At 50.1% G+C, this 26941-nt stretch overlaps 2 protein-coding genes across 7 annotated transcripts in view; one reads left to right on the top strand and one right to left on the bottom strand.

The window, feature by feature from the left end:
* UBTD1 (ubiquitin domain containing 1) overlaps positions 1 to 22457 on the bottom strand; it is a 51436-nt gene extending 28979 nt beyond the window's left edge. Inside the window, exon 1 of the mRNA XM_069568247.1 lies at positions 21631 to 22457. Within this exon, the coding sequence (XP_069424348.1) occupies positions 21631 to 21700 (70 nt within the window). The 5' untranslated portion in view covers positions 21701 to 22457. The remainder of the gene's footprint in view (positions 1 to 21630) is intronic.
* Positions 22285 to 26941, top strand: part of MMS19 (MMS19 homolog, cytosolic iron-sulfur assembly component) — a 34221-nt gene continuing 29564 nt past the window's right edge. For 3 of the 6 annotated variants that reach the window (XM_069568217.1, XM_069568215.1, XM_069568214.1), the window contains exon 1: positions 22534 to 22673. Coding sequence is in view for 2 of the 6 variants with exons in the window: in XM_069568212.1 (XP_069424313.1) it covers positions 22562 to 22673 (112 nt within the window). In the remaining 4 variants the exon portion in view is untranslated. Of the gene's footprint in view, positions 22674 to 26941 lie in introns of all 6 variants that reach the window. The other 3 variants (XM_069568212.1, XM_069568216.1, XM_069568213.1) reach the window with 3 other exon arrangements.

Raw genomic sequence — 26941 nt, 5'->3', positions numbered from 1 at the left:
GCCAGGTGTCAACATTCTGCATTTCACATTCTCTCTCCTTCCAAGAGCTTAGAGTTTAGCCCCTCCATAAATTAATGGTCCAGGGCATCAGTGCTGAGGGCTTCCCAGGTGGAGCAGTGGTAAAGGATCCACCTGCCAAGGCTGGAGACGCAGGAGACCTGGGTTCAGTCCCTGGGTGGGGGAAGATATCCTGGAGGAGGAAACGGTCAGAGGAACTGGATGGCTACCATGGGGTTGCGAAGAGTCGAACACAACTGAGCATGCACACGCATGCACACACGTGCATTAATGCACCTAGGACTGACTCAAATGCCACTTCCTCCAGCACTCCCTGCCACCTTCCCCAGGGCAAGCAGAGCCCTTTGTGCAGCAGAGCCTCCCTGCACCAGCCATCATTCACATTTGAGTCCATTATCCCTACTTGTGGAATGAAAGGTGGTGTGTCCCAGGTAAAATAAGAAAATAGTCAAAGGTTCATGACATTCCAAACTGGCATGATTAGCAAAGAATTTGGCAGAAAGCACACACTTGGCCTGGAGTGGCTGAATGGAAGCTGGCAGGGACAGGCCCCGGGCTTTGGTCACTGTCCTGGCTTCCCTATAACACCCTCCTATGGGTCTTTCTCTCTTCCTAGGACCCTGTGGGGGAGAAGGCAATGGCAACCCACTCTAGCACTCTTGCCTGGAAAATCTCATTGGCGGAGGAGCCTGGTAGGCTGCAGTCCATGGGGTCGCGAAGAGTTGGACACGACTGAGCAACTTCACTTTCACTTTTCACTTTCATGCATTGGAGGAGGAAATGGCAACCCACTCCAGTGTTCTCGCCTGGAGAATCCCAGGGACAGGGGAGCCTGGCGCTGCTGTCTATAGGGTCGCACAGAGTCGGACACAACTGAAGAGACTTAGCAGCAGCAGCAGCAGGACCCTGTGGAAGGGACATCTGTTCTGGGAAGAAGGTCAGAGCAGACACTCACTAACTATGGCCCCATGGAAGCCAAACTCCAAGGGCTTGTTGGACAGCCTCACAGCTCTGGACAATGCCCCTGACACAGCCTCTCTCCTTCCTCCTTGAAAGGGAAAATACGTCCATATGGGGGGAGAAAAGCTGAGGTGGTGACTTGCTTCTTCTGATGCTTCTTCCCCTGCTTGGAAGGCCTCAAGCCCTTTGCTGTCCAAGGGCCTCCACCTGTGCAGTTCCTTCTGGCTTGGGTAACCCTCCTCGCCCTCACCCCGCTTTGGGTTGTATCAGCACATGAGGGCCAGGACCTGGGGCCAGCAGAGGCTGAAACCTAGTTCATGTTCAGGCATCAGCAGTGGGCTCTAGCAGGAAGGCTAGGGACAGAACAGGCATCTTTTTCTCATTCATCCAAAAGGTGTCTCACAGGCCAGCAAGGAGCCCTGGCTGGAGTGGGGCCACGTGAGACAAACACGGCTCCCTCAGTCTCAGCCTTCACGGTTAGCTTAGGTATCTCTGTCAAGAAAGTGATTTTGACCCTCCACCCCCAAATAACCCACCCCCCTACCCCATGATGCTCTCCCGGTGCCCTCTTCTCTCCTCTGTAGTATGCATTTGGATGATTTGGGTATAAACTCTCTCTCCACCTCTCTGCGGGTTCTACGAGGGCAGGACCATACCGGTTTTGTTCAGTCGCATACCCAGGACCAAGCCAGGGCCAGGCACACAGAAACAGCGCACACCTTAGCTTCACAAACGTATATGCTTCAGATTCGCTTTCAACCCCAGGATGGGGCCTCTACCCTAGACATGGCCTTCATTTGGCACACGACAAAGCCATGAGGTAGGCTGCCCAGAGCCCCAAGAGAATTAGGTCCAGCTGAGACAAAGCAGGCAAGATGCCCCCACACAGTGTAAGGCATCCACAGGCCCCTCCAGAAAACACCTGTAGGGCCATAGCATAATAGTCTCTTACTGGGAAACCACATTTCCCAGCTTTTTTAAGCACACATCTCTTTTGATAAATACAGACTTACACACACACACACACACACACACACACACAACTGTATCATGCCCCACTTGGGAATAACTGTAACATTAGGCAAGACTTTTTTGCCAAACTCTACCTTTGATAGCTTGCGTTTTAGAAACGACATATTTTTCCAAACCTAAGATGTGATTATGATACTGAAGACACTCTTTCAAACTTCCTATATGTCCCAGTCCCCAGAGATTTCGTTCCATCTCTCTCCCAGTGACATTCAATACTCACAGATAAGAAAAGAAAACAGCGGGCTGACTGCAAAGAGCAGACATACCCCAAGTCAATACGGAATGTGTGGAAGAGGCAACCTCTGGGGCATATTTCCAGCACACTCAGAACAGAATGGCACCGTGACTCAGTGGGAAGGGTACCAGATGCCTGTGAAGAGATGAGACTACGATTTCAAGTTCTGGAGCTCCTTTGTCAGGATAACGTCAAACGAAGTTCCTAAGACTAGGAGGCACTTTCCCATCTGTAAAATGGAACGCTGGTACAGGGGGAGTCCACAGCAAAGAGAAATACTATGACCCCTGCCATCTGAAGCGGAGAAGGCGATGGCACCCCACTCCAGTACTCTTGCCTGGAAAATCCCATGGATGAAGGAGCCTGGTCAGCTGCAGTCCATGGGGTTGCTAAGTGTCGGACACGACTGAGCGACTTCCCTATCACTTTTCACTTTCATGCATTGGAGAAGGAAATGGCAACCCACTCCAGTGTTCTTGCCTGGAGAATCCCAGGGACGGGGGAGCCTGGTGGGCTGCTGTCTATGGGGTCGCAGAGTTAGACACGACTGAAGTGACTTAGCAGCAGCCATCGGAAGGTCTCTGATTGTTTCAGGTACAGAGAAAAGAGAAAAAAGAAAGCACAGCTCTGAGAAGGACACCACGAGGGTTCCTTATCTGGGCAGTTATTAGTTCCAGCGGGCAACTGGTAGAAAGGTGAACTTGAAGCTTTTGTGGGCTGAGGGGATGTTGGTCCTGTGGCAACTTCTCTTCCTCCGGGGCAGGCAGATACATCACCGCAGTCAGGAGACTGCCATGGGAGTCAGGCCCACACGAGTTCCAGTCTCATTCTGCCATGGACTCACAGGTAATGTCAGACAATTTTCGTAACCTCTCAAGCCTCAGTCCCCCTCAACAGTGAGAGGATGACAATAAAACCTATATCTCTGGGTTGTTGTAAAGATTAACTGTAAATAATACATGTAAAATATTTAGCACAGCATCTGAAAAACAATAAGTGAAAATGAAAGGATTAATATAAGCATTGACCTTATTATTTTTGTTACTATCACTGTTTTCCTGGTAGGATTGCAGGAAGGGAGCTGGAAGGGCAGCCCAGAGGCACCAGGCAACCCTCTCATTCTCATTTTCTATTTATCGTAACAGATGACATGACCTCCGCGGTCAAGGACAAGAACAGCTGGGTAAGCCAGTGAAATGCACAGCTGCTGTGATTGAGGAAAAGTAATACTCCTCGGGGCCCGGGCTTGGAAAGGAGTTGGCAGCAGGGAGCAGAGGCTCCATGGGAGGGAAACAGACAGAAACGGCCGAAGGAGCTGGAGGGGGAAGAAGAGAAAGCACCAGGGGAAGACCCGAACCAAAGCCAGGTGGGCAGAGGAAGCCGGCCTTTCCAGAGATAGGAAGCTGCAGGTGAACCGGCAGGAAGCCAGGACGTGGGCACCCAGGGAAAGCCAGGCCACATCCTGAGGAAGGGGCGGCGGAGAGGACGGAGTAGGCTTCCAGGCTGCTGGATGCTACGACGTGGAACCAGGCAGGGACAGGATGGGAAGGAGGGCCACACACTTGGCTCTTCCTGACCCCGGGTCCCCTCCTCAGGTCTCTGCTCCCCCAACTCTGCAGGCCCCAGGGTTTCACCAGAACTTCTGCCCCTGCCACCATCTACTATCCCCACCTGGGTCCCCTTCCCGAGGCCGGTGGCAAAACAGGATGCGGGTTTCATCATTTCCCCCTTTCCTGGGAACTTTGACTCAAGTGCTCCATAGTTCTCTGTGGGGAACAGGCCAAGGAGGCCCACACGGGGGAAAAAGCACCTTCCAGCTCCACTCTGAAATGCAGATGGGCAAGCCAGCGCACATCTGGTCCTTCCCCAACTGCCTCTTCACTTTCTCCTGGAGGGCCAGCTCAGCCTCAGTCCTGCCCACTGGGCTCCACATACCCAGCACCCACCAGGGGAACGCTTGTCATCAACGAGGGGGACTGATCTCACACCTATTTGGCCCTCTGGGTACCCCCAGGCTCTGGTTCCAGAAGGGTGCTGATCTCAACGTGACCCCAGGTGACAGGGCATCAGCAGCGAGGTCAGCCGAGAGTCAGGGGTGGCCTCGGGAAGGAAGGCTCCCTGACCCGGCAGAGGGGTCAGCATGCAGGCAGGCACACCAGCAGCCACGGTAACAAGGCTGCCTGCAGCTGCACAGCTTTTCCTGTGACGAAGCACTGTCCTGTATGTGACCTTTGACCCTCCCCACATGGCTAGCAGAGGACTGGGCAGATACTGTTCCCATTTTGAAGATGAGGAAGCTGAGTGACTCAGGCAGGATCACAGTTTCTGAGAAGCAGAGCTGGTGGGCACAGGACCCATTCTCCAGAAGTCTCCTTTCTTTAGCCTGGGACTTACTTCCCTTTCCACATTGACTCAGTTCTCCCAACTTAAAACAACAAGCGGTATAGCAGCCCTCTGCTCTGCAAGGCTGACGGCCTCTCTGCTTTGACGAACTTCCCCAAGTCCCCGGTGTCGCCAGGCCCTCCCTGATGCTCCCACCCCTGTCTCCCACAACTCTGGCCCTCATTCTCCTTTGGTTAACCTGTCACCCGACCTTGTGGATTCCTTCTTCAAAGGGGCTTCCACTCCCAAGACATCAGTGCAGAGCTTTCCCCTCCTACCCCTATCCAGCCTCACTGGCTTCGGCCTTGCCCCAGCTCTCCTTCTCAGCCTTTGAGTCCAGAGTACCCTTTCAAGTCCCTGGCATCCACCTAGCCACATGCTCCCAGTGGCTCCCCATCACCTCCACACCCCTGGCCCACAGCTTGGCTCGCAAGGTGCCTTTCAGGCCTTGCCTCTTATTGCCCCCTCCTTGAAGCACACACCTGCCTCCAGCCCCTCCGTGCACCCTTGCTTCAGCTCAGGCTGGTCCCCGTTCCCGAGCCCCCTTCTCTCTTCCATCTTCAGGCTCCCCTCACCTGTGTCCACAAGCACTCCCCTGACTGCAGGAGAGATGAACAGACCCTTTCTTAGCACCTGCCCTGCCCAGAGTCCTGAAAGACTCAGCCACACAGGCTGCAGAATCAGGTCCCCCAGCTGCTGCTGTCTGTACCTGGGTGGTCCCTGCACCCAGAAAACTGGCTGCCAGAACTTGGCACTGGTGTGCTCGGTCGTGGAACAGCCGACAAGAAGAGAAAGCTGAGTCTATAGAGAGGGAGCCAGGAGCAAATGCTCAGACACAAGTCAAGAGGTCACTAGCCGCTCAAAGACAGAGTCGCCTCCATCCCTGACTACTCTCCGGTCCTGGCTCCCATGAGACCAGCTGCTTCACTGTAATCCTGCCAACAAACCCTCTGCTCCTAAGCTGATGCGGAGGGGCCCCAGCTCTGTGGGGACCACTGCTGACCCCAGCCTGGGAGCCCCGTCACCTCCATCAGACAGCCCCAACTGGAGGAGCCGTGTACAACATCCCCTGCCAAGGGTCGCTTCTTTTCTTGTCTCCCTGTGTGGCAAGCAGGCGTCCCCCGTACACCGGTTCCCGCCCTGGGCCTGGAGCTCCTGGCTGAGGGCTTAGGAGTTGTCTGTGTGCCTCACCAGCGCCCTTCTGCTGGAGCTGCCTCCAATCGGCACAGGGTCCAAAGTGGCACCACTAGGGGGTTTTGTTGTATGTGAGCCCACCTCCTAGCTGGAGCTGAGCGCACCAAGTTGGGCCCATCAGACCCGCTTCCCTGCGAGTCTGGAATGGGGCTGGGTGAGCTGAGCCCCTCTGGGTGTGGCTGGAGCTGGAGTAGGAACATTTGTGGCCGTGTGGGCTGAGGAAGGAGAAAGCCTGGCTGCCAAGGTAAGGAGGAAGCCCACAGGGCAGCAGAGTTGAGAGGAGGAGGGAGATCTAACAAGGTTTTTCCAATCTCTGCTGAAGGCCAGGCTGCAACTGCGCTGTGGGCTCCTGCACATCCCTGAGACCCTGTAATTAATCACCTCTGGTGCTGAAGTTAGATGCAGCTGGTTTCTGTTACTTGAAATCGAGGGGTCCTAATAAAGCCGGGATCTCCCCTAAGCTTCTCCAGGAATACAAAGCAGGTGCTTGACAAACAAACTTGCTCAATGAAGAAAACGGGCCCCAGATCCTGGCTTTCTGATTTCTGCCAGAGGCGCCATCATGCTCTACAAATACTGCACATATCAAATATGTAACTTGGCCCCAGGCAACTTGAGTTAAATGCATTTTCCTTGCCTGAAGTGCATTATATCCTCACTTTCATCTCATCTTTGGGACAAACCAGCATTCAAAGGAAAGGCAAGCAGGAGCAGGCCAGGGGAAAACAGCCTGTGAGAGTGTGGGCCAGCATGTCCAACTGATCTGCACACTGTGTTCCCCCAGGGGCGGCCCCCACTACAGAAACCTCTGCCCCGAGATTTCCGTCCCTGTGCCACTCCTACCCTTATGAAGATGCCCATCAAGGACTCCAAGAGGTCACAAAGTTTCTACCCCTACTGATGGGTCATTTATGCCACAGGCCATCGTAAGGTCAGACCCTTGAATCCTAAGGCTGAAAGAAACCTCACAGGGTCACTTCACCTAGTTGTTTTCAAACTGCACCTGCAGGACCCTGAGACTCCGATGGAGCCTCTTGGGGCTCCAGTCTCCCCAGCCTCTACCAGCGCAAATGCCCATTTGGTTGTACACATCAGGCTACCTTGCGTGTGCATCTGAAAGGGTTCCAGGGGCTTAACACAACAGTGCAGAATTCCTGTTTCAGATTGACCCGTCTATCATTCGGAAGAAGAGCCAGCGACTCAAAGGCATAAGACCACACAGGTGCCAAGTGGCTGAGCTGGCGGAGAATCCCGGCCCGGACTCTCCCTGCTGCCCCTTCCCCTAGGCAACTCCTTTAAAGCTTCTCTTGGGCCTGCGCGGAGCCAGAACCCCAGTCCTGTGTAAGGGAGCCCCGGCTGGGGAACACAGAGAGAGAGAAATGAAGACACAGGGCAGAATCCAGGAGATGGGCGCTGAGTCCCAGGCGACCCTGTCTGTCGGTGGAAGGGCAATGCTAAACGGCCCGAACAATATGGAGTTGTCCTGATGCTACTCCTCCGCTATATTTAGTTTCTCCCCTGAAATGACCTCAGGCAGCAGCAAAGCTTTGTGGTGTGGCAAAATCGGCCGTGTGTCCCCAACACCAGGGGAGGAGAACTCTGCTGGAGACACCGGATAGTAAATAGGAAAGAGAGTCTGTGGGATGCGGGAGTGGGGGTGGCGGGGGAGCAAGCTGTTGACACAGCTAGAGACAAAATCTTTCCTTTGACCCTGGGCGGTGCAGGGAGGAGTAAACCTGCGACTCTTGTGCAGCGGGGGATGAACTTTGAGACCCAGGTCCGCGGTGGAGGAGCCCCTGCTTCGCCCCAGGCTCTGGTCCCATCCGTTCGCAGGTGCTGGGTGCCTCTTCCTGAACCACTTCATTCATTGCACCCCTGTGGAAGGAACCAGCAAAGGTTCTCTCTGACCTAAACTCCCCATCTACTATTCGAGACCTTCCCCTGACCTTGGTGTACACAGCCGATTTGATTCTATTGCCTGAAAAACAAAAAGAAAGGCTAGAAAAATAAATACCAAACAGGAATGGGGACTCTCTGGGTGGTGGGAATATGAAGGAGATTTTCTTCTTTGGACTTGATGATACTGTCCACATTTATTACCTAACCACATCCTACTTTTACAACAAAGAAAACTGTATTGCTCACTTCTCTCTAACCTGAACCCCTTACTCAGATCACTAACCCTTCAGTAATCTCTCCTCACTTACCCTGCCCTATCCAACCTCAACTCTTTCTAAAATGTCTACATATTGCCTTTGTCTCTGGTTGTCTACACGGCATGATTTACCACTTGTCTACGCATTATCTTGCCTGAAACTGTATCACACCTCTATTTGTCTTCGCTCCATTCCCCAGATTGTAAGCCACCATGGGCAATGAGACACACATATATAACACGTGTACACAGGAAGAAGGCAGGAGGTACAGAATGGGTTTAGAGACAGTCAGACACGACTGGGCACACACGTACAGAAAAGACATGGGAAATAAGAGTCAGGTTGCCTGGGTTAGGTACTAGCTCTACCACTTCTGACTGTGGCAGGACAGGCCACAGATCAGTGGCTTGCCCTTTCTGAACCAGTTCCTCCAGCTCAACTCCCTATTAATGCCAATTCTCCTCTAAAAGGTAAGGGTGGATTCTGAGCAAGCCTGGCCACCCCACAGCTTTTGGATCATTTCACCTCTAAAACAGAGGCCCCAGACCCAGACTACAAAAGGGGTCCCCATCAATTCATATCCAAACCAGCATCAGCTGGTGAGCCAGACACCAGGGCAGCAGGGTTCGCAGGCCGAAGTCTCTCCTTGAATATTCGCCCTGGGCCTCGGCCCCTGAACGCACAAGGAGTGGTGCTGTCAAAGGAGCCGACTGAGCATCTCTGTCCGGGGCTTCAGGAAAATTTGCTTGAGGGCCAACAATGGATTAGACATCCAGGTCCTGGATCTTCCGTGGAACATATCTCAAAGCAGGGCAGAGCTAGGCTTCAGAGAGGAGGGGTCAGCTGCAGATTAAAGGGCCCAATGCAGCTTTCCTTCTGCCTGCGGACTCTTAAAACTAGCCCATTCTGTTCCTCAGGGAGCAGGACCAAATAACAGTGCAAACAGCATGCGGATGTTCCCCAAAAATCATTTGGGGCCTTCTAAAAAGCCATAAAAGCAGCAGGTTTCCAGTGAAATAAGGCTTCCCTTCTCCATGTCCGCCAGCCTAGCACTGGGCCACAAACAGGAATATCACACGGGGCCAGAGCCAGATGACCTCTGGGCTCTAAGAACTTGATATGAGAGGCCAGAAGGAAGAAAGGCAAAGAGCAAACAGAGCAATCAACCCGGGGTGTAAACACGGCCGTGCGGGGCATCATCAGCTCCCGGGGGCTGTCCCCTCAGCTCGTCCTGCCTCCTCGGTGTGCTTGGCATGAATCTGCCCACCCAGGTATGCCCGTGGAAATGGGCTTGGGATAAATAAAAAAAGATCACAGGAGCTCGACATTATTCAGCCCATCACACTGTGAACTCCAAGAAGAAAGGAACTCTTCGCAATGCTTCCTGTGCAAACACCATGGACAAGGCAGATGGCGTGACTCTTTAGAGGCAGTTTCCCATAGCAGTTATGATACGGGTACCCAGGGTATAACTGCTAGCATTCAAATAGAAGCGGCAGCACTTTCGTGGAAAGGGTCTTAACCTCCCTGAGCCTCAGCTTCCTTGTCTGTAAAATGGAGGTAATTATGTCCACCTCCAGGGGCTGATGGGGAAATTGAAGACAGTGAGGTGAAACCCACAGTAGGGTGCCTAACACACATAGAGATTACCACGCACAGAGGACTGGTTCCGGGGAGGCATGGTTCCTGAAGCTGCCGTGAGTGCTCATGAAAGGAAGTGCTCAGGCCACGCAACAGTCTATTTAGTCTATCTGGGGGGAACAGAACACACTGGCTAAGTGACAAATCCAATGCCATGTGCCATATCCCGCGGTACGGAGGCAGACACTGGGAGTATGGGGGGCAAGGAGAGATGAAAGGAGGGGAAAACCCATGAAGGCTGTTGCAAAGTGCTCTTTCTGGCATATTCAGGATACGCAGTGCAAGAACTGGCAGAAGCGGACTGTTTGAGAGTCATGGGTGGCAGTGATGTCAGTAAACCAGCTATACCTGTTTAGGGCCTTGTGAGCCCTCAGTTGAAACTGACGGTGAGGCAGGTGTCGCATGGAAGGAAGGCAGGGCTGAGCACTGAAAACACAAGTCTGGCATCTGAATCCCTTCACGTTTCACCATGTGACCCTGGGCATGACAGTTAATGCCATGGAGCCACTCCCCTAATACGAGGACAGTGTCACTCCTGGCGAATTACCAGGAGGACTGGAGATGTGCATGAAGCACCTACTGCGGTGCTTGCCGCGCAGCTGGCTCTCGATAAACAGCAGGTATAATAACTACAGAACAGCTGCTTTTGAAGCCAGTTGCAGGGGGGTGTTTACCAACTGTGGAAAGTGGGCCTGCTGTGGATGCCTATCACCACCTTCTTGGAAATTCATGGAGGAGGTGCCAGGGTCCCGGAAGTAGGCCCCAGTGGGCCCAGACAGGTTCTGCCAAGCTGAAGCTGGGTCACAGCACCTGAGGGCACTCCTGAGCCTTAACCCACCTGGCAACAAGTTCCTATCTGTTCCAGAGAGGCCAGAAAAGTAGCCACTGGTTGCTGCTGGAATTAGCAAGAGTATGCTGGAAGCTGCAAGAGATCTGTAACTTACAAGAGTGGAAGTCCTCGGTTTCCGTGAATGCTTCACATGTTTAAAAAATGAAGCTAGATTCAAGGCTGCCTCTATAATAATCACTCTTGTGCAACTTGCTTCCCATTTTGCTTTCCTGAATGAGTGAGTGGAGTTATAAGAATGGTAAATAGGCAGGGTACACAGCAGAAGGTAGGTTTTGTATATGAGCTTCACTGGCCATATATCTCAACTGGCGGAGGGAGAAGAAGACTGGGGACAGCTGGCTTAAACACAGTGCCAAGCATGGTGATAGTAATAAAAAAATAACAACTACCATTAACTGAATATTTTAACATGTCCCAGCTACCACTCTGAGGGTTTTTATGTGTTTTAACTCATTTGATCCTCATGACAGTCCTGTGGAATAGGTACTGTTATCTCCATTTGACAGATGAGAAAGGTAAGGCTCCCAAATCCAAAATAACTTGCCCAGGTTACACAGCTAATGAGCAGGAGGAGCTAGGATAATAGAATGCAAATGGATACAAAATGAATAAAGTATTTGTCACAACTGTGATAATTACCTGTTATCAAAAGAAAATCTCCATCTCATCAATGCCTTCTTTGAAAGATCTCATATTTTGCACATCAAAAGATATTCATGGGGACTTCCCTGGCGGTCCAGTGGCTAAGACTCCACATTCCCAATGCAGGGGACTGGGGTTCAATTCTTGGTCAGGGAACTGGATCCCACATGCTGCAACTAAGACCCAGTACAGCCAAATAAATAGATATTTTAAAAAAAGAAAAGAAATTCATGGTCAGCGCTTGCTATACACTCAGTGCAGAGGAAGGGCCAGAGTGTGCACCAGAATCAGACTTCCCATGTTGGGGTAGAGAAGACTACACTCTGCTCTTCCCAACACTCTGAGCTGAACAAGAGTCAGCAGAATACAAGCCCCCAAAGGAACAATGAACTTGGCCTTGGTTACTGTCATTAATGACCCACTGCCATCATTGGCTAAGCATCTGCTATACATAAGCATAGTGGTCATCACTCCATACACATCATCACCTTTAATCCCTGACTACCTAAGCAGTCTACTCTTGTCCCCATTTCACAGATGCAAAAAACGAGGCTCTGATCTCAGGCTTCCTCACCACAGTGAGACAGCAGAGGAACCACTACCTCCCACGGCTTCTGCCTCTCTGCCATTTATTTGTCAACAACTTTGGATAGCTCTTAACATCCCAAGTCTCCGTAACCTCATCCATAAAGTCTACCTAACAGAATTGTTGTGAGGATCAAATGAGACGTAACATTTGAGAAAGCACTTTGAAAACGGCAAACTGCTGAACATAGCAAGGGATCATTAGTCTTATTAATTACAAAGAGCAACACCTGATCCAGCAAGCACTTTGCCAAAGTGACTCTCTGCTGCCTCTTTTCCCTTGGGAATTTGGGGATAATTCAGAGCCTGCAGAGCCAGGGCACTCTTTTCTGCAAGTCCTTGGCATCTGGGTGCTGGGAAGTAGAGGTTCCTTCTGGTAGGAGAGGGAGGAAACAACGTTGTTTGCATTCTGCTAATGTTTTTCTCCAGGAACACTACAATGGCTGAGGTTCTACTGCTTCCGCTGTCAAAAAACATTCAACGCATTTACTAGGCACCTACTGTGTGCCAAGCACTAGATCCGATGGATGCATGGGGCCCCTCAGGAAATGAAAGGGAGGAGGCAAAAGCCATGGGGAGGGAGCAGAGTGACCACAGTCCTGGAGCTCTGCAGACTTCACAGTCCCCTCCCAGATTCATGTCCCGGTGAGGGCAGGCTGGGGGGTGGGGCGTGGCAGCACATGGAGTGAGCTCAGGGCACCGAAATTTTCAAGTCAAAGTACTTAAACTGAGTTCCAGTTCTGTGTCTGCTCAACCTCGTGACCACCAGAAATCAACTTACATTCCTGACTGTGGTGGCTTTCCTTTATGTTGGGTAGGAATGTTCCCATAGGCAAAATGAGAAGAATCAAATGCATGACTGACTGACCCTGGTAAGCAGGGTGCCTCAAGGTGCTCAATAAGAAGCTCTTATTTACAAAACAAAACAAAATCTTGCTCCCTTCCTCCTAATCTTGAACTATATAGGGGCTGAAGCTCAGGCTCTCAAATCAGGCCCTGCAGTTTACAAGTTGAATGGCCTTAGGGAGGGGACATTACCTTTCTAAGACTCAATTTCTTCCTCTGTAAAAAGGTGATAATAGTATCCACCCATAGGAGGGTTGTGAGGATTAACCAACATACTGCACTTGATGCTGCTAGCACATGGTACACACCCAGCAAAGGTGAGATGTTGCTAATCGCCCCTCTCCTTAAAACAACAGAATTTCAAGTCCACAGGCTCACCTCTAAGATCCAGGCTGCCTGGTACCGGCCTGGCTGCCTAGGCTTCAACTCTAGTGCCAGCCTCCCAGAGGAAACAGGCACCAATGACGTGCCATCCCCGCCCCCTACTGTCTCCACACCACGCCCCACCCCTTTTCCCGACAGGTCCCCCTTTCCGAGGGCAACCAAGGCCACAAGTTGAGGGGCTGTGGCTGGTTAAAGGTGTGGGGACACCTTGAGTTCGGTTCCCCATTCCTGTGGGCTCAGAAAGTAGGGAGATCTTGCCCCCAACAGCTTAGAGAAAAGCACGTGGCCTGGAGCAGCTGACAAAGGCACCAGGATGCCATGTCTCTATAAGACCCTCTCCCTTTCACCCATCCCGAGTGCTCCCATCTGAACCACAGTCCTGCATCTCTGTGCAAAAGGGAACACTCCATGAGGAAGACAGCATCAATGTTCTTTGGGAGCCACGTGAATTGTAACAACCCAGAACTGCTTTGCTTAATCGGAAGCCACTATTCACCTATCCCAGCCACTGACCACATTATTAGAAACCCAGGCGCAAGTGACATTCTGAGTGACTAGAAAAGATGTCACAAAATCTACCCACCCAAGCTCCTGGACTTCCCTCTCTGGAGGGGCCCTCAGGCTTCTCTTTGAGCCCGTCTACTATGGGGCTTTCCAGATGGCTCAGATGGCAAAGAATCTGCCAGGTTCGATCCCAGTGTTGGGAAGATTCCCCCAGAGAAGGGAAAAGACAACCCACTCCAGTATTCTTGCCTGGAGAATTCCTTAGACAAAGAAGCCTGGTGGGCTACAGTCTGTGGGGTTGCAAAGAGTTGGACACGACTGAGCGACTGACACTGACTAACTCTCTGCGTACAGTTCTAACCATCTCTGCCCTCTGTTTCCCCAGGAAGCCAGAGGGGCTGCTATGTGAGCCTGGGAGACGCTATCTCAAGAAGTGACCACTACGCAGAGACGCCACTGCACACCCACTGGGACGGTGACTATTAAAAAGATGGAAAATAACAAGTATTGGTGAGCATGGGGAGAACTTGCAATCTCTGTGCACTATTGGTGGGAATATAAATTGATGCAGTGGCTCAGCAAAACAGGACAGCAGTTCCTCAAAAAACTAAACATGGAGTTAACATTCAATCCAGCAGTTCCACTTCTAGATATTACACAAGAAAACTGACAGTATCGAACAGATACTTGTACAACCCATGTTCACAGGAGCATTATTCCCAACAGTCAAAAGGCAGAAACAGCCCAAGTGTCCATCAGCAGACAACAGATAAGCAAAATGCGGCATAGACATACAGCGGAGTTCAGCCCTAAAAAGCAGTGGAAGTACAACGTGGATAAACCTTGAAGGTATAACACGGAGTGACACAAAAGGAGTAATAGTGAATGATTCCACTTCTAAGTGGTACCCAGAGTTGTGAAATTTCATAGAGGAAGAAAGCAGAACGGTGATTGCCAGGGGCTGGGGAAGGGGTGAATGGTCAGTCTGTGTTTGACGGGTACAAATTTTCAGCTGGGGAAGATGAAAAAGTTGTGAAGATGGATGGTGGTGAAGGCTGTACCGTAATGCCAAGTGCTTAACGCTACAGAACTGTACACTTAAAAGTTGTTACAACGGGATATTTTCTGTTGCGTATATTTAACCACAATCTATTTTACTGTGGGCGGGGTGGAGGAGGAGAAGTGACACTGATTACCAGGGAGAAGACAGAGCAACAGTTTTGGGTGGGAACATGAACCCCAAAAGCACAGCAGCTGGGAATCACCATATCGTTTGGGGCCCACTGCCCTATCGTCTCCGAAACCTGGGGGCCGCACACTGTCATGAACACAGCAACTGATCTGCGGGACTCACTCTTCTCCTTCAGAGCCCAGAGCAGGATTCGGGAGCCTCCCCACACCAACAGTGCTTGGGCCCTTGAGGCAGACCACTGTGTAAGGGGCTCTCCCTTGTCAATCTACCTTCCACCCGCCACCAGTTCACCCCTATCTTCTTTCAGAGATAAAGGCTCTTCAGAGAAAGAGGCTTTTGTGGTCCCTCCCCTCCACCAAGCAGGTGCTTTGTACATACAGGTATGCACCCTACTCCCCTGAGTTGCAAAGAGGAGGTTATTCATGCTCAGCATACTTTGCTTAGAAGGGTATCATCCGTTTCAGAAAGATTCCCATCCAAAAATAGTTTTTAAACATTTCTTTTATAGTTTTGCTCTTTAAAAAAGAGTAAGCTTCAGTGATCTGGGGAAAATCACTGGCTATGGTTTTTGTGTGTAAAAATCCTATAGCTTTGAATAATAGGAACTTCATACATTCACAAAGTCTCTTTTCATACAGGATCTCACTTGATTCTTACAATGTCTCTGGGAGCTGAGCAGGGCAGCAGTTATCCCATGGTACAAATGAGGAAACTGAGGCTCAAAGAGATCAAGAGGCCTGTCCAAAGCAGCAAACATAGCTAGGAAAGAGCAGAGAACTAAGACCTCATTTCCCTTGGATGCCAGATGACACTCTGGATTAGAACCTCACATTTGAGCAGACCATTTAGCCATGAAAGTAATTTTAAAAACAATGTTTGATTGTTTTATCTCCACAGCATCTCTGAAATAAACTGGAAATATCATCTTTTTTTTTTTTAACAGATGATCAACTGAGCAAAAAACAAATGACTTGCCCAAGTGCACCATTCAAGAAAGTGGCAAAGACACTATAGCCCCTCCCATTGAATGCACTTGACCTTGACCACTTCCCTTACAAACTTAACCTTGCCCACAATTTCTCTTTTTTTTTTTTTTGGCCATGCCACACTTAGCATGTGGCATCTTAGTTTCCGGACCAGGGATCAAACCCACGCCATCTGCAGTGGAAGCTCAGAGTCGCCAGATGGCCAGGGAAGTACCCTGTCCACAATTTCTTGACCTTAGCATACTCAAAACTTAAAGGAGCCCATGCAGTTTTTATATAGGTTACACCATATTTCTGTGAACTTGGCAGGGAGTAGACATACCTTTATTCTCTTTTTAATGGCTGGGGAAAAGAAAAGAGGTTAAAGAAATCTTTAAGTTCCTTTTCAGCTCTAAAATTCTATGATTCTAAAAATTCCCCAGCAAGTCAATTCAATGTGTAGAGAGGCCTGGAATCCACTTCACCCGCCTTCTGGCCTCACACTCTCTCAGACCTCCCCATGTCCACCCTTGAGTTAATGGCCGCAAAAAACATATGTGCCTCGGAGAAGAGCCCACTCCTACATAGATGCGCACACAAAATGACAGGAAAGTGTTACTGCTTGGCTGGGACTGTGGTAAGCGGCTTCATCCTGTCCTCCACCTTCAGCCCCAGGATCTCCTTGCAAGAGGCCCCCAAACAGTGGGGAATTATATCCTAGGTATCTGAGAGCTTCTCCAGGCCTGGGTCGAGACAGAAGCCAGTCCCAGGAACAGAATACCACTTTGAGGCTGCAGTTAAATTTGTTCATTAGGATACACCCATCCACCCAACACCCACCTAAGATGAGACAGCAATCAGGACTGCTCCCTCCTGCTCTTCCACAGACCTTACAAGTCTGTTCTACACACTAACTTCATCCAATAAATATTTATTAGGTACCTACTCCATGACAGGCATGGATCTAGGTGCCATAGAACAAATAAGAATCTCGGACTGCACAGAGTAGGGGAGATAGCCAATGTCAGGTGGTGGGAAGTGACAGGGAGAAAAATAGGGAAAAGGTGGAGATAATGGAGCAGGCAGTGGAGGGAAGGGGGTCAATTTTAAAAAGGATGGCCTGGGAGGGCGTGACTGATGAGACGTGGCGAGTCTTGGAGGGGGAGAGGGGGAAACCCATTTAGCTATTAGAGGGTGGCAGGGGAATGAAGAGCCAGAGAAGGCTGAGGAAAGGCAAGGTGGTGAACATCCTCTCATGCCTTGTAGGCCAACACAAGGACTCAGGATGAGATGGGGAACAAAGGAGTAACAGAATCTGACTTACAGTTTGCAGCATCTCTCTGGCTGCTATGATGAAAACAGTCTGTCGGGAGACAAGGGAGGAAGCAGGAAGGTCAGTTAAAAGGCCGATGGGTAGCTTAGACCAGGATGAAAGTAGTAATGATGGTGAGAGTCAAGTGCTGGATATATTTAAGGTGAAGTCAACAGGATTTATTGATTAAATGGATGTGGGATTGAGAGAAAGGGAGGAGCCAGGGATGATGATAGAATTTTGGGAGGTCTGAGCAACTGGAAGAATGAAATCATCATCAGCTGAGATGGTAAAGACTGGGAGAATGGGGGCAGGCGGTGAGGGTGGGAGGGTTCATTCTGTTTTGGACACATTAAACTGAGACGACTTTTAGACACAAGATGTGTTGAGTAGGCAGCAGAATATACATGGCTGGAGTTAGACCAAATGGGTTGAAATGATATATGTGGGAATCACCAGCACATATAATAATACATAATTGTATGTATTATCATACAGGATCTCCATGTATGGTCAGATTGTTTACTGTCTGGCCCCTCACCCCCACCCCAAACTATAAGCTCCATGAGGCCAAGGACCATGTCAGTTCACACCCAGCAAGGTACCTGGCACTCGGTAAATATTTACTGAGCAAATGGAGAAGTTGCCCAATTACTCCCTTAAGAATAGTCACAGCAGCCCACACAACGAGAAGTACACTCTCTTGTAAGCACAGCGCCAAGCCAAGCCAGCCCAAAACAGGGCCTTGGGTCCGTCCACCCCGAGCTTGAGATTCCAGAATGTAAGTGGATATGCTTGGCACATCACAGATATCTGGGTTTCAGCCTTGCCACATTCTCAAAGGGTGGAGCTGGGCAAGAGACCTGCCTGTTCTACCACATCGACTTCTCCCTGGGATGGGCAGGGGAGGGGCTCCCTCGCCCACTCACAGGCAGAGAGATTGCATCTATCCAGGGCACAAGCACAGGCTGATGAGAGCCCCCCAGAGGAGTCATTCCCCTCCTTCATGTATTCTCCGAAGTTTGAAAAGACCACTCAGCACCTGAAGGCGAGAACACAGACCTACTGGGAACCTATTGCAAGTAATAGGTGAGGGAAAAAAAAAAAGTGACAACCCCAAATCTTGATGAGATGAGAGCACTGCCTAATCCTTCTAGCTAAAGCAAGACTCCCTGACCATGGGCATCATGTCTCTGCTTCACCCACCAAATGACCAGGAAGAGATAACTATGGCCAATGAGTGATATAACCAGGCGTAAGATTTCAGCTCATTAACCTCCCAGTTTAGAATCGCTACCTTTGTGAAGATTACTAAAAACAGCTCTATAGTCCCCTCCCTTTCTGATATAATGCAAGCGCAACCCTAAGACGGTTGATGACTCGCTCAGGGTTACCCAGCTACAGGCCCAGGACTAGAAGGAGGGTTTTAGCCTTCTGTTGAGGGCTTCTTCAATGACAAAGGAGGGGTAAGAGTTACAGTGGGAGTTTTAGGCATTAGTCTTATAACATAAAATTATGTCCTAGTCAACACGGAAACTACAGGTGTCATAGGAAACACTAGGTACACGCTGTGAGGTTAAGAATGGTTCCTTCGCTTGTACCAAATTTGTCATCCTCCAGGGTTCTGCTTGGCTTTGGACTTCATGAATAAAGCTGTTCATAGCAGGACCCACAAAAGTGAAATAAAGATACACCAGCAGATTTTCTTTTTTTAATGCAGATATATACCTCAGTAAAATGTTAAGATGAAATTTTTATTTATTTATATCTAATTTTGGGGGGCTGAGCTGTGAAGCTCATGGGATCTTAGTTCCCAGAGATTGAACCTGGGTCACAGCAGTGAACGTGCTTAGTTCTAACCACTGGATCACCAGGGAATTCCCATGCAAGTTTTTAAAATCAACAAAAATTGAGTGCTTCCTCTGTACAAGTCATTGTGCTAAGTGCCTAGTGTGTGTGTGTATGACACTATGAATGAGTGAGAGAGGCAAACACACATACATACAAGGTCTTGAAGGCTTGCAGTGCCGTTGCTAATAGAAGACTATAACATCAAAGAACTGTCTAATAATATGGAGTGGATCACTGTTAAGTAAGTGCATAAGGCAACTCAGAAACAGCAACTCTATCTGCTGGGGGATCTGGGGGATTTGTCAGGCAAGGTGCTTCTAGAAAGATAAGGGATTGGAGGTGGACCTTGAAGAGAAGAAAGGCTCTTGATAAGAAAGGGGAAAGGGCATGAGCAAACACAGGTGACCTTAATGTCAAGGAAGAGAAAGAAATTGTGTCATAAAAGGAAGGACTGGACCAGACCTGAACAGCCTTGGAAGTTAAAGTTCTTGCAGGAGTGGGAGGTACAGAAAGATTTCTGAACATAGAACTACAGGGACTGGAATAGGTGAATTTAACAGACGTCTTCTGGGATACCAGCGTGTGCAGGCATTAGATGAATGACTGAAGATGTACTTGTCTCTGCTGGGAAACTAACTTCAGCCTGGGAGATGAGCTGGCTTTGAGGTAACAAGGAGCGGGTCTGTAAGACCTGCCGAGTGAAGAACTAGCAGGTCCCAGAGAATGACTCCTCCAGGTCATGGAGGCAAAGAAAGTTAGCAGAGAGAGTTCCTCAAAGTATAAGTTTAGACAGCTGGAAGAATGGAAGCGTATAGGGAAGCTAGTTGAAGGCGGGGAGACACAGAGCTGGTTTAGAAGCATTGACTCTGAAGTTAGTTACATCAGTGTCCAGTACATGAATCTGGAGTTGGAGAGGCAATAGCTGAAGATAGAGTGTAGGTGTCTTTCCAATGGACAAAGAGTTGTGGGTCTAAGATTTCTCTGGGAGGGAGACGAGAAAAAAAAAAAGAATGTAAAACTGAACCTTGGGAATTTCCCAGGTGGTGCAGTGGATAAGAATCTGCCTGCCAATGCAGGGGACACAGGTTCCATCCCTGGTCTGGGAAGAGTCCACATACCTCAGAGCAACTAAGCTCTGCACCACAATTATGGAGCCTGCGCTCTAGAGCCGGTGAGCTGCAACTACTGAAGCTCCTGAGCCCTAGAGCCTGTGCCCCGCAACAAGAGAATCCCTTGCAATGGGAAGCCCTCACATCACAAAAGAGTAGCCCCCTACTCCCTGCAACCAGGAAAACCCAGCACAGCCAAAAATAAATAAATACATAAATAAATTTAAAAAAAGAAAAAACAGAACCACGGTGTCCCACACTAGGAGGTGATGGTGGGCCTGAGTGATCAGAGAAAAACCAAAATGCCAAGGAAGGAAAAGTTTTTGCCGGGAGGGTAGTTTCAAAGGGGAGAGGGTTGTCAACAGTAAAAAAAAACAAGAACAAAAACAAAAAAACACCCTACTAATCAATTACATACACTGAGCACATAAATAATAAGTATTTGTTGAATAAATGAATGAAAGAAAGCCCTTGGATTTGAGAACCCTCTTTCCACGTCAGAAGAATGGCTTGTGTTGCCCTCAGACAAATGGATTTCAATGCTAAATTTTATGTCATCCTCCCTATAAAAAACATGTTGCTTCTTGCACAAGTCATCCTGTCCAACACACAGACATCCTTCCCCGCTTTCCCCTTGTTTCCCCTCATTTTCATTCCCAGTTTCCGAAACTCAAGCAGCACAAACCTGTGGTGTCAAAGGAGACAGGAAACAGCAAGCAGAGTTTCTACTTCATTAATAACTCTGCCTGTGGCTCCTCTTACATAAAGGGATATGTGGCAACTGAGTAAGAGACCGCGTTCTATTCCCAGCTGCACTACTAACTAGCTGAGTGGCTGAGGACAAGTTGCTCAAATTCTCTGGATCTGGGCTTTTAATATAGCCATGAAGAGGTAGGTCTATCTGGACTCTAGACAAGTTTCGAAGGTCTCCTTGAGCTCTAAAGTGTGCGATTTTATCATTCTCAGAAGGTCCTTGCAACACTCTCTAAGAAGGAAGTGAAGTGAGTACCTGACCCGGGGAAACGACCGCCAGACCTCTTACCCAGGCGGAGCGCCAGGATAGGAGGAGTGTACCCAGAAAGTGAGAAGGCGCTGCCGGCCCTCGCGGATCACCAGCGAGCAGATCCCATCCCCAAGGCTGGGAAGGATCCCAACAACCCGAGCGCGATTCCCACCCCGCACCCCACCTTTCCTAGACTCCCAGACGGCCCGGAGGCTCTAAAAAGCCCTGCGGGAAAAATAAAGATTTCTTTCCCAGAGTCCTGCGCTGCTTTTTGCAAGTCGGATTCCAGCAGACATGATCTGCAGCCTGATAATGACACAGTCTTTGGAAGGAGAGACTGTGCTCGTCTCGCTCTCTCAGAGTTCTGAGGACGCCTGGGCGCCCGCGCCGTGCCCCGACGTGCGGGCTTCCGACCACGGCCCCGCGGCCAGGCCAGCTGCGCCCCAGCCCGGGGCCCTCCTTCCCTCCGTCGGCCCCTCAGCGGTCTGCAAACATTTCCTGCCCCTGCCCCAACCCCCACCCGGAGCTTCCCAGTTGGAGCGAGTTGGGCTCGCAGACGGGTCAGGGCTCGCGGTTGCCCCAACTCAGCTTCCCCGGCCACGGGGGCTGGGAAGGGCGCGGGGGGGGGGGTCCCGCCTGGCTCGGGAGCAGCCATCGGGGAAACCCAGGCGCCAGGAGCTGCGGGAGGTCGCTCGGGAAGCCCAGGTCTCCCGCAAGAAGGAGGAAAACTAACTGGGCGCCGACGACCCTGCTCCCTTCCCCGTCTTACCTGCTCGCTTGCGGGGGTGTCCTGGGGCGGTCGGCCTCTCCCGGCGCTGTCTCCCCACGCAGTTGCCCATGCTGGCTCTTCAGCCGGGCCCCATGCACCGGAGGCGGCGGGCTGATCGGCTGCTCCGCGCTCCTGCCACGGACGGCGACGTCCCGGGTCAACGGCTCCTGCTGCCCGGCATCGGACGCTCACCAATCTCCCCCCGGGGGAGCTCTACCCCGGCACCGGCTTCGCCACAAACTTTGCGGGCGAGGGGAGAGAGGGAGGTGGCCGACTCTCCAGCACAGTCCCAGGTGGCCGGGCCAGGGGGGCCCGCGACGGTGCCCTGGCGAAGACCAGCTCCGCTGGAGGGGCGGAGAGAGGGGGCGGGCACCGCCGCAGCTACTCCCGGCTAGCTCGGGGCTCCCAACTGGGGCCGGCCCCCCGCAGCCTGTCACTCACCTGCCTAACCCCGCCCCAGCCCAGCCCCGCTGCCTGCCGCCGGCTCGCGGTGCCCGCGCCGCCGCCGCCGCCCGCCCCAGGTGCGCATGTGACCGACGGCACCGCCCCCTTGGGCCGGGCCTGGTTTTCTCATTGGTTTCCCCCAGGGTGCGGACCGCCCCCTCGGCCCCACCCAGCCAGGTGCCCGCCCCGCCGCCCGTCTCCCGGGGAGCCGGGCCGGGAATTATTCGCCCTCAATGGCCCCCGGCTGCGTGCCCGGCAGCAGCCTTCCCTTCCCTGAGCCACCGCCCCGACCCCAGGCCCCGCCCCTTGGGAGGGACCGTCCCCATCCCTCCCGGGAACTGCCTGGCCTGGAGCCGGCAGACACGTGATCCAGGGAGCGCCCCGCCCCTCAGCCTTCGCCAGGCGATTGGCTCGGGGAGGCGCGTGCGCTGAGAGACCCGGCCGGTGCCACCGCCCACTTCCCCTCCCGCGGTCTCCAGTTCGCGTCATGGCCGCCGCCGCGGCTCTGGAGGCGGTGGCGCCTCTGGGCGCCCTGTGGGGCCTCGTGCAAGACTTCGTCATGGGTCAGCAGGAGGGCCCCGCTGACCAAGTGGCTGCAGGTACGGCAGACGGCGCCGCACGGCTTCCGCTTTGGGACATCCAGAAGGGAGAGGCCTCAGCAGAGGCGCCTGGAGGGAAGGCAGTAAGGGACGGCGGTGACTTTGAGAGATTGGTCCGGGGCTGGTTGTGAGCACCGCATGCTTGAGAGCCATAACAAATTGCGAGTCGCTTGCAGTCTTCCTTAAAACGCCCTTACGCCCCTCGTCTCGGTTTATTGCCACTCTGTGCGCCGGCCGCGGTTAGGAGAATCAGTACTATTTCAGAGATGAGCAAACTGCTGCCCAGCGAGGGCATGAGACTTTCAGATGAGGCCGGTGGAGGAGCTGGGATTCGGACCCAGGTCCTCCAGTTTAGAACCAGGGGCTCGTGCCGCGAGAGCACGTTGTTTCTATGAAGTTGACGTAAGAAGAAGCATCTTCAGCGGCATCGGCTCGAGTCGCGTGGCATGTTGGGAGTGGCCGGGCGGCCGGATCTCTGACTGGCTGTAGTTGCAGAGAGGAGGAGAGACACCTGTTTAGGAGGAGTTTGAGATGTTCTGCGTATCCCTCTTAAGGCTTACCCTCCGTTTCTTGTTAAAGTTCTTGATCAATTTGCTTTGTGACATTTTAATGTGGTGCAAGTGGTGCTTGTTTTTATCTTTTCCCCAGAACTCCTGTTTCCCGCTTGTGATTAGTTTAGGAATCTCTTAGTTCCGGCAGCTTATCTAAGATTTGAATAAAATAAATTACAGATTTCCTTGGAATTCTGAGACTTCACTCTTTTAGGGGGAAAAAAAAAACCCTCAGTAGTTATTGAATGTTAGAAGGCCTTCAGACCTGACATTTAAGTAATAGAATACAAAGTAATATTGTCAGTAGAGATGACTTTTATTTTTGGAAATTTTGCATGTTTTAGGGAGAAGTAAAGATACATTTCTCTTGAAAACTGAACATAATCACTTTCAGGATGTGTGAAAAATGAACAAAGTGAATTTGTCAGAAGCGTAAACCATTGATCCTTAGTGATATCCCACTTTCACTCAATGCTTCCACAGTTATCTAACACATTTTTCAAACATGCAAAGTTATATATAAATACAAATTACACTAGATCTGTGACTGCCAGGGACTTAAAATGTAGTGGGAGAGGCAGTCATGTAAACAGTACAATACACCATGAAAAGGACTGCAGGAGGTATTTGTAGGGTGACATGGAAACATCAAGGAGCAAATGAATCCCTGATGCAGTCATTCCACTAAGCTAAACTTCTTACAGCTTTGTGCACTATGGTGTGTTGTCAGTGCTTATAATTAAGAACTGCACGGTGTTACCAGTGTCATTTCCCCCAATGTTTTATTATTAAAATTTTCAAACATCCAGCAAAGTCTTAATAATTTTTTCAAAGACACTCACTGCCTAGATTCTGCCATTAACATTTTAATATAATTTGCTTTATCATGTATCTGTCCATCATTTAAATTGCAGCTATGAGTATACCTCCCTCTGACTGCTTTGGTATGCATGTCATTGACTAGGGTTTGTTTAGTTTATTTTGGTATAAAGTTTGTATTCAGTGAAGTGTACAACTCTCAAGCATACATTCATTGATTTTGAAAAATGCATGCACCTACCAGTTACCAAGATAAAGAACATTACTATAAAAAGTGTTATTTGTAACTGTTTCTTTTCCCGCTTATACATTATGAACAAAGTAATTTAGGGTTTTCAAATTCAGAACACATTTGAGAAGCCAGCGTGAATAAGGACTGCCAAGTTCTTAAAATGTTTTTGTAAAATTTGTATTTTTTATGCCTGAAAAAAAGTGGCCTAAACTATTGTCTAGTTTAAATTTAACTCAGCTCAGCTAGGTCTGTAATACTAGCCCTGTTGTAATTTAACCCTCCTGATTAGGAAAGGAGGTTAGTAATAACAGATAACTAACCGAGGGGTTATAATAGATAAGGTTGAAAAGGTTTGGTGGGGTTGAATGATGCCTAACCTTGGATTCTAAGCAGAGGGATTTGAATGACCTATTGTAGGCAATTGGAGTCAGTGTAGATCCTTGAGCAAGAGAGTCATATAGTGAAGGTGAATTTGAGAAGGATTAAGTTGGTATTCTTAATCTTATATCACAGGTTTAGTTAGAGTTGTTGAAGGGTGACAGAGTTTTGAAGCATCCCCAGTATAAGATCCCACTCCAGTACTCTTGCCTGGAAAATCCCACGGACGGAGGAGCCTGGTAGCCTGCAGTCCATGGGGTCTCGAAGAATCAGACATGACTGAGCGGCTTCACTTTCACTTTTCACTTTCATGCATTGGAGAAGGAAATGGCAACCCACTCCAGTGTTCTTGCCTGGAGAATCCCAGGGATGGGGGAGCCTGGTGGGCTGCCGTCTATGGGGTTGCACAGAGTCGGACACGACTGAAGTGACTTAGCAGCAGCAGCAGCAGAAAAAGATATGCTTTCTAATCCTCCAGCCTAAGTCAAGCTTTGTGATTGCTGAAAGGGACCCACTTTCTATTCAGCTACTCACAGCAGCAGCGTCCCCTACGAATTGTAACTGCAGAAGGAACACCCTGTGATTACAAAGGTAGTTACCACCAACTTTGTTTTGCATTTGAGTTCCTGATGAAAGTAGGTGTCAGATGCAGAGGGTGCAAATGATGGAAGAGAAATGACTTGGCAGCCTAAGGGTTAAAGACTTCTCAGCCAGGCATTCAGTGGCTGCCACTTCCCTCCTGGATCTTTAGTTCCAGGCAGCAGCCTTGATTTGCTGTTCCCCTAAGTGCTTTCCTTCCCAGATCCCTCCACTAGCTCCATCTAATTCAAGTTAGACCTGGGATAAAAGGCCCAGTTTGAGTGCTCAGCGTCTGCCCCCAAGTGTCTCCTTATCCTCTAGGCAGACATCATCTCATACTTCAGAATCTTTGTGAAACTTATTTCTCAACCACTCATACTTTTTACCTGACTTTAGTAGCTACTTCTGTACACGTCTCCATATCATACCCTACTGTAGAGTCCCTCTGGAGACTAGCAAAAGTAGGTAGTATAAGAGATGAATAAATGAATAAGAGGTGTTGAAGGAAGAATTTGTGGAATTTGAGGCCTAACTAGTTATAGGGTGAGAGAGGACTCTTAAGATGATCTCAGGAAAAAAAAAAAAAAAAGATGATCTCAAGAATTTGAGCCTGAGGATGAGCAAAAGAAAAGTACTATGTCCAAAAATTGGGGAAAGAGATTTTGAACACGTTGGCCTTACAGGTGATGGATATAAAAATTCTTCCTCTTATTTGGATTTGCTTTCATTTCAGTCTTCATTGTATTTTCCCACCTTTGTGGTTCCATGAGGACACCACTATTCCTGAAATCAGAAGGCTGTTAAAGAAAAATAAATATAGTTCTGAGAAAAGTGTGGCATCCTCAGCAGAAAGGGAATTTTGAGAACTTGATTGGAACTGAGTACTGACTGGGTTTTCTCTCTCCTGTTCCTTTACATCCTCCCCCCTGCCCACTTGGCTGCAACTCAAGAGGCTGCACCTCCATCGGACAGAGGTGTGATTGTGCATTCTATGTCAGTGCTCATGTAAATACTCCTTTGACGACTCCTCAGCGCACCACATGAACTGGTGCCCCGCTAAGGAAAGAGTGGGTAGTTAGCAGGTGCTAGTAGGTTCATTTTTAGAGAACAGATCTTGAACACATTGGAAAAACTTAGATCTACCTAAATAGGGAGAGAAACTTACATTTATTTTTCCTTGTGCCTGTGAGACTGCCGTTAGGAAAGTTAACTTACTGGCTTCTTTCATTCCTGGAGTTCAAGTGCATATTTAACTTCCAGGTATTTAGGTGTGTTTCATTTGGAAGAACTAATCACTTAAAGTCAGTGATGGGGGGTTCGTCCCTGGTCCTGGAAGACCCCACATGCCATGGAGCAACTGAGCCCGTGCACCACAGCTATTGAGCCTGTCCTCCAGAGCGCAGGGACCACAACTCCTGAATCCTGCGTGCCCTAGACCCTGTGTTCCACAACAAGAGTGTTAGTCGCTGTTGTATCCAGCTCTTTGCGACCCCGTGGACTGTAGCCTGCCAGGCTCTCCTGTCCATGGGATTCTCTAGGCGAGAATACTGCTGTGGGTTACCATTTGCTTCTTCAAGGGATCTTCCCGACCCAGGTATGAACCTGGGTCTCCTGCGCTGCAAGCAGATTCTTTACCGTCTGAGCCACCAGGGAAGCCCACCAACAGGAGAGGCCACCAAAACAAGAAGCTCGTACAGTGCAACAGGAGA

Source organism: Ovis canadensis, chromosome 22 (assembly GCF_042477335.2).
Source record: "Ovis canadensis isolate MfBH-ARS-UI-01 breed Bighorn chromosome 22, ARS-UI_OviCan_v2, whole genome shotgun sequence".
Taxonomy (NCBI): domain Eukaryota; kingdom Metazoa; phylum Chordata; class Mammalia; order Artiodactyla; family Bovidae; genus Ovis; species Ovis canadensis.
This window is presented reverse-complemented; position numbering and strand designations above follow the sequence as displayed.